Consider the following 7500-nt stretch of genomic DNA (forward strand, 5'->3'; position numbering starts at 1 on the left):
TTATGTCGCCATATTCACACCTTATTCACCATTAATTCTATGGGATGTAAATGAACCCACACACTGATCGAAAAGAGTAGGGGATGTAGTTCCCGGTGTGGTGGTCTATCTCTCATCTGATGGTTAAATGCACGGAGATATTAGCTGCATGAGTTACTCTGAAATCCGAGGGTAAATAAAGTAATGTATGCATGTATATTTACGAAAAGGATGTGCGAGCAGGAATGCCTTCATTCGAAAAGAAAAATTCTTAGCCAACATTTCAAAGAAAATGAAGACGCTGAAGGCTTTGAAGGAAACTGTCAGGTGTGTTTACGGGCCATCTCATGGAAATGAACAATCTTTTTTTTTCACTGATACGTGGGCAGAAGAAAACAAAACAGAACTGACCGTTTACGGAAAGTAACGTTATAATCATTTGTGCTTACTTATCTGCTACCCTTTGAATCCTTTTGTGATCTTCTATGCGATATCTATTTTTAAAAAGTTTCTGCGTTAATAAATAATTAAATAATTTAACAAATTAATAATTAACGCGGAAATGTCTTTGAAAAGTGGACGGGATAGGGATTTCTAGGCTAAAAAGGGCGGGATAGTGGGATTAACGGGAAAAAATGGGCGGGAAAGCGGGATCTGAGAACCCTGTTGTGGACCCTCTAGAGAGCTGTCATGATGGTTAAAAAAGTGACTTATTTCGGAGAATTTGGCTATCTGAACAATTCATGTCTTAGAAAAAGTATTACTTTAATGTTTGAGTGTTCCTCGAGGGATAAATTCACGCTTTTGTAGCAAAACTCAGTGACAGATGTTTCTGTTGGTTTCCGGCCGTCATGTTGGTGCCCATACGGATGGGCACCAGCATGGCGTCTCCATACAAATCTCTATAAATTTGAGTGAGAAAATTCTCCGCATATCTTGCATAAGAAAAATTGCTGACCAGAATCTTGGCGAGAGTCTTTGCATATTTGCTTTCTTTCATTTCCCAGATTCTGGACTTAACCTATTGAACGGTTCTGGGTTTTATTTTGATCTATTTTGAATGGCGTGACATTGAAAACCAGCAATTATTGGTTTTCACATGACGTCACTAAAATTCGAACTACAAAACTATTGATCTTCCTGGGATTTTACTTAAATGATGTATAAGAGCAGCTGAAAACTAATATTCATACAAAGTTTCGCTCCGAATGGGTTCCTGGTTTTGTGGTACACTACGCTTATATTTCTAAGCTTTTGCGTGACACGGCATTTACATGACGGCCTAGAGAGCTGTCATGATGGTTAAAAAAGTGGCTTATTTCGGGGAACTTGACTATCTGAACAGTTCATGTCTTAGAAAAAGTATTATTTTAATGTTTTAGATTTCCTCGAGGGATAAGTTCACGCTTTTGTAGCAAAACTCAGTGACAGATGTTTCTGTTGGTTTCCGGCCGCCATGTTGGTGCCCATACGGATGGGTACCAGCATGGCGTCTCCATACAAATCTCTATAAATTTGGGTAAAAAATTTCTCCGCATATCCGCATAAGATAAATTGCTGTGACCAGAGTTTTGGCGAGAGTCTTTGCATATTTACCTTCTTTCATTTCCCAGATTCTAGACGTTATCTATTGACCGGTTTTGATTTTTATTTTGATCTATTTTGAATTGCGTGACACTGAAAACCAGCAATAGCCGCAAGTAAGACCCGGGGGTACTCTAGAAAGTTTATGCGGGGAGGCTCCGCCCCGAGGTCCAATCCCTTGCCCTTTTGTATACCATTTTGACGTAAAAGGTACTCCTTTCGTATAACTTTAATTGAAAAAGGTACTCCTTTCAAGCTTACCAATAGTCACACATATGAATAACCATATGAATATAAGGTTCAGGGTATCTGTGAAATAATCGCAAGGCGCTAGTCGTACATCCGTTGGACTGGAGACACCCCTGAATATGTATACAGTAACCTTAAACTAGTGCTTCGTTGTTTTGTAGTTGTGCTGTTTTTTTATGACACATATAACAAAAAACCTGTAATACCTGCCATAGCCGCCTTTGCTTGTGTCCAGATGACCGCTGGTCGAAGCTAACGAGGGACTAAAAGATGCGCTTTAATCACGATGAGCCCTGAAACGAGATGACGTTAAATGAGAGTTAGTTTTGTGGAGTATGGAGTTGTATCGTAATCACTTGATGTTTAACAATTACATTATATAATAATAATGATGATGATGATGATGATAAATAAATAATAAAAATATTTGTATAGCGCCAAATCTGTAGGAAACGCTAACCTCCGGAAATTACGATTTCGGCACTCGTCCTGTATGATGACTACGTTTCCTACCGAGGGGTGTGGGGTCTGCTCTCCTCCGCTCTTGTTGTGCCGCTCTCTTAGACTCCTAGTCTGAATTTCAGCCGTCTCTTCCCTTTACCCCGAGGGGGGCGCGTACATACTCTTTCGACCACCTGCACCACATCGCTTCTTTACACCGAAGAAGGTGCTCTTCCTTAGATCTGTCTCCCGCATGTGGTGTACACTAATTAGCTTGGGGAACGGGAGCTGGTTTGGCCAAAGGTACAGCATAAAGCTTGGGGTCAGCACTGACATCTCAACATCTAACATCTGGAGGTGGACAATGGTACGGTAAGCCTGAGCTTGAAATCGCTTGCAACCCCAAAAGCTTTTGATGACCTTCTTCGTCAGTCTTCTCAGGCGAGTGACCGAGTGTGTTTCCCTAACCTTGGTCATGGTAAGGGTAACTTTCGCGTGAAGGGTCGTAAGGTGCGCTTGCTGAACAAACTTGGAAGTAAACAAGTTGTCGCCTGGAAGGTAGGTTGGGTGTCCACCAATGATTCTTCCTCTACACTCCAGTATACCGCTGTCCCTTGGCCCCAAATTAAGTTGAAGTTTGTCTGCTAAGAAAGTCTCCGAGCATGTAGCTTCGGCTTGGGCGCGTTCGGTCCACCGGGCTTCTTGACACTTGATCTTGTCTGTGGTCGATGGTCCGTTGGTTCTTCTTGGCTTCGGGCTTTTGCAGTTGGCCAGAAATGTGGCGATCCATGCGCAAACGCGCAAAGTTTTTCCACAGGCTAAGGTTTTCGAACATCTCTGTGAACGCATCTTTCTTTGGCACGGCTATAGCCACGATTTCCTTTGTTATCTCCACTTCTGTTCGGGACTTAGGAGAGGCCTCAATTTCAATCGGGGCCACTGATCTTGATAGGATAACCATGGAGGTCCGTTCATCCATAGTGGTGCGCTGATTACACTTCCGCCCCTACTTCCTGGGACAGCTGGGTTTTGATCTTTGGGAACGTGGTGCCAGGCAATTCCTTGAAGTTGCTGTATTTTATTCACGCGATTCGCCAGGGGCTGGTGGTACTCCCCACTTCCGCTAATTGTAGGAGGAGGTGACGGGATCATACGTGCAGCCAAGGTGCGAGCCGGGAAAGGAGTAATAGAGCGAGCTGTGCAGCATCTATGCCCACTGGAGTTATCTGTTGACTGCACACCCAAGGCAAGCTCAAGGCTAGACCCAGAGGTCCCACCTTTCAGGCCAAAACGAGCTGCAGCAGCAGCTGCAAATCTGCGAATCCAGGAGATTACACATGCGGAACAATCTAGTGACATTTAAAGAAACAATGAACTGTGAGCATTTAAATTTAAAAACGGGCATGACTAACTAGAGACCAGACTCGAAAGAGAACATATATTCCTTAGAAAGAAATGTATATGTGGAGTGTGCCGAAGACTGGAGTTAGAATGGATTGCGTGATTTGAGCGGACTTCAGTTGATGACAGCAAACTCACGTGATATATCAATTCCGTTCAAATAAGTGATCAGTTTTGTTAAGTTGCCGAGAAAGATATGTATCAAGGACCAGAACTTAACTTTTAGTCCGCTTGCATGCAATATTGCAAGCAGTGTAGAGTACATAACAGATAAGCGATTTCAGTTCAGTTGACCTTGTAAACCAGTCGAGAGAAGTACCAAACCAGTTGAGTTTTGACCATTGAGAAAGGAGCCTCTGAGCCGAAGATTGATATCGATTGCCGATAGCAATCGATGAAAATCGATAAAGAAAAAAGTTGTGAGTTATCGATTGCTGATATTATACTCGTTTTTTGTTGTTGTTGTTGTTGTTTTTTGATAAGAACGTCTAATTTTGGAGCTGAGGCTGAACGTTCTTATATTTTTTTTGCGATCTGACGCTGAAAGCGTTCTTAAGATGTTCTTAAATTTACATGGTATACTTTGTACCACCTGATGACTTTGATGATGTAGAAGATATCTTTTGGAACAGATATAAATAGGAACTGCTGATTATTACATGTACAAACCGAGTGTGCGTCATGCAATGAGAAACCATTGTTGATGTCATGCAAAACATGCCCTTAAGTATTTGGGTTAATTTACATTTTTGTTACCTTTATTTTATGCTTGTCATTAATATATAGATTGGCAAAATAAAAACGTTCTTACTCTTAATCAGTCTGAGGAATGTTTTTAATACGACCACACATGCAATGCAATTTACTGTCAAGCACTCTCTGTGTTTGACATTAAATTTTCATTTACATTTACAGTTTTGCAAGTATCGCCACCGTTGCGCAATTGCAAATATCTCTCATCTTTTACAAGTGACTATTGTGGAGGCACGAGGGACTCACGGTTAGTGCGCTCGACTTGCATCGAGCGGTCCGGGCTCGAGACCTGGCTGGGCTACTTGATGTTGTGTTCTTGGGCAAGACACGTTAGTTTCACAGTACTCTCTCTACCCAGGTGTAGAAATGGGAACCAGCGAATTTAATGCTGGGGTTAATCCTACGATGGACTAGCTCATCCCATCCAGGGGGGAGTAAAAATATTCCTAGTCGCTTCACGCTACAGAAACCGGGATAACCTCCGGCCTGATGGGCCAATTGGCTCTTATGCAGCCATCAATTCGGCCACTTAGGTAGCAAGGGTTGCTTACCATTTAACCAAAACGTCCGGAAATTTAGGGTCGGAATGTAAATGGTAACACAATTCTGTCTCGACCGACCGGAAAACTTTCAAAATAAACAGAACGTCTCGAAAGGTAGTCCAAAATTTCCAACCGAAATATCTGAGTGGAAAATGTGATTACCATTTGCAATTTTTAACCGCCATCTTGTAATTATAAATTGGGGGCTTTTTGAGTAAATGGTAAATGGCCAATTTGAACGGAACTTTATCATCAGGCATTTTTGCTTACCACCTGCACAAACCGTTCATGAACTGGTTTCTCCGTGTAAATAATAAACAACAAAGGTAACGTTAATAGTTAAATACTTACGTTATTGAGGTGGGAAGTGGTTGGGAGGAGGAGAGGCAACATCCCTTCCCCACCACTGAAGTAGCTGATCACTCACTCGTGATTTGTTATCTTGACTATATTTTATTCTACGCCGGAACGGTGAACAAAACGTTGGACATTAGCAAACTTATGTCGATTTCCCCATAGAATACCGAGGACGCCATGAAAAACATTCAAGGCCAAGAACGTGACTATGCAAGCGGAAATGACGAAGGATGTAAGCCTAAATGGCGCCCGGACAGCTGCTGGTCGTGGTTAGTATGTGCTGCCTCAACGCTGTCAGTCCTTATTGTGACGGGGATCAGTTACAGCTTTGGGTTGATGCTACCTCCTTTGATGGACAACTTTGATGGGACAAGGCAATCGACAGGTAAAACAGTTATCTGTCATAAGCCTACTCAGACCGGGCGTTTTTGGACCAGCTACAATCTGCGGGAAGGGGGTGGGGAATTTCCCCAGCCCCTTAACTTCAATAATGTTTAAGTGATTTAAGTGATGACGATGATGAGGTAACGATACGTTCATAAAGAGTAGCTGGAATACCACATGCATTGTTCACAGGCGACATCACCTTACAATACTTCCACTGCGTTGTACTTGCATTCTGTTCTCTTACTTTGCTGATTCGACGCGATTTTAGCAAGTTATCCGTTCGTAGGCTTTACTCTTACTCGCTAAAATCTCCTTGCACAAGCGACTGATGAATTAACCAATTAATTTAGCTCGTCACGTGGTTATCATCAAACGTCACTTATAAACTTACTTATGTTTCACGTTTCAGCTTGGATCGGTTCTTTGAACTTGGCTTCTGGTTTCCTTTTGAGTCCTTTGGGTTCTTATATGACCGATCGTTTCAGCCACAGGTTCACCGCCATTCTGGGCTCGCTATCAGGGATAGTCGGTTTCCTACTCGCAACACTGTCTTCCAAACTGTGGATGATGTACCTGACGTATGGACTGTTGTCTGGCTTCGGATATCGAATGATCTACAACTCTTCTTCGTTAGTAGTTGTGGATTACTTCGTCAAATGGCGGTCATTGGCCGTGGGAATAGTGACCTCATCGACCGCCGTTGGGATGTTTGTAATGAGTCAAGTCACCGGAGTCCTGTTAAATGCATTTGGATGGCAAGCAACTCTGAGAGGATTTGCCGCTTTGTACTTTGTATGTGGTTTGTGTTCAACAGTGTTTGTACCACTGGACAAGTTTAAAGAGGATGCAGTCTACAACAAATCATCAAAGGAGAGTATTCAACCGAAGAAAACAGGAAACTTCTCTCTGTATAGGAATCGTTCCTTCTTGGTCCTGTTGTCTTCCTTAGTTGTCGTCTATTTTAGTAACTTCATTCCATCCATTCACATAGTAAGTACTTAACCGTAATTATTGAATATTTTGTCTTGGCTGGGCTATTTTTTTTTCTCTTTTCTTTTTTTCAGGGTGGTGACATTCATGATAATTGATTGGTGGCAATTCATGAGTTCTGAGATTTTAACTTCCACTGATGTTTTGTTTACTTCCGTTTTTAACGTTATCTAAAGTTCAAGTGAAACAAACATACAAACCAAAAACAAACAAACAAACAAAGATTTACTGTAAAGGCTTAGAATTTGATCCTAGATCAGCTGTAATTGGCGTAATTCCAATTTGGCCGTAACTCTGCTTTATTCCTTGTTTCACCTCCTGCATGGCTATCTCTTTCCAATAAATCCATGCGGAGAGGCTGGGGAACACGCAAGATAAACTAAGTGGGTAGAAACAGATAGCATAAAACACTGACGTGGTGAAAGATTAAACATCTGGAAATTGGACATGTGCAATAGATAAAGCTGATTTGTGCCATTCCCAACCGAAGACACAGACAGAAATCTGTTTCAAGTTTACACTTTTCTTGTCCTTTAGATCAAACATTGCAAACAAGAACTTCATATTCCAGCAGAGAAAGCTTCCATGCTGTTCACGTACTTGGGGATATCATCGTTCTTTAGTCGCCATTTATTCTGCAAGCTGGGTGACCTAAAATACTTCAACAGATTTTACCTTTACCAAGGCGGTATGACCATCATCGGTCTGTGCGTCTTATGTCTGCCCCTGGCAAGATCATTTGGGTCTGTTGTGGCCCTTTTTGCAGTTTTTGGACTCATGGACGGTGCTATGAATGGGCAATTCTCTTTGCTGATTT

General features: G+C 42.1%; 1 protein-coding gene across 1 annotated transcript in view; it reads left to right on the plus strand.

The window, feature by feature from the left end:
* LOC145497561 (monocarboxylate transporter 10-like) overlaps window positions 1-7500 on the plus strand; it is a 13654-nt gene that overhangs the window by 4298 nt on the left and 1856 nt on the right. Inside the window, exons 2-4 of the mRNA XM_081477380.1 lie at window positions 5469-5691; window positions 6103-6683; window positions 7221-7500. The exon at window positions 7221-7500 is cut by the window's right edge and continues 93 nt beyond it. Of these exons, the coding sequence (XP_081333506.1) occupies window positions 5484-5691; window positions 6103-6683; window positions 7221-7500 (1069 nt within the window). The 5' untranslated portion in view covers window positions 5469-5483. The remainder of the gene's footprint in view (window positions 1-5468; window positions 5692-6102; window positions 6684-7220) is intronic.

The sequence above is a fragment of the Orbicella franksi genome, chromosome 9 (assembly GCF_964199315.1).
Source record: "Orbicella franksi chromosome 9, jaOrbFran1.1, whole genome shotgun sequence".
Classification (NCBI taxonomy): domain Eukaryota; kingdom Metazoa; phylum Cnidaria; class Anthozoa; order Scleractinia; family Merulinidae; genus Orbicella; species Orbicella franksi.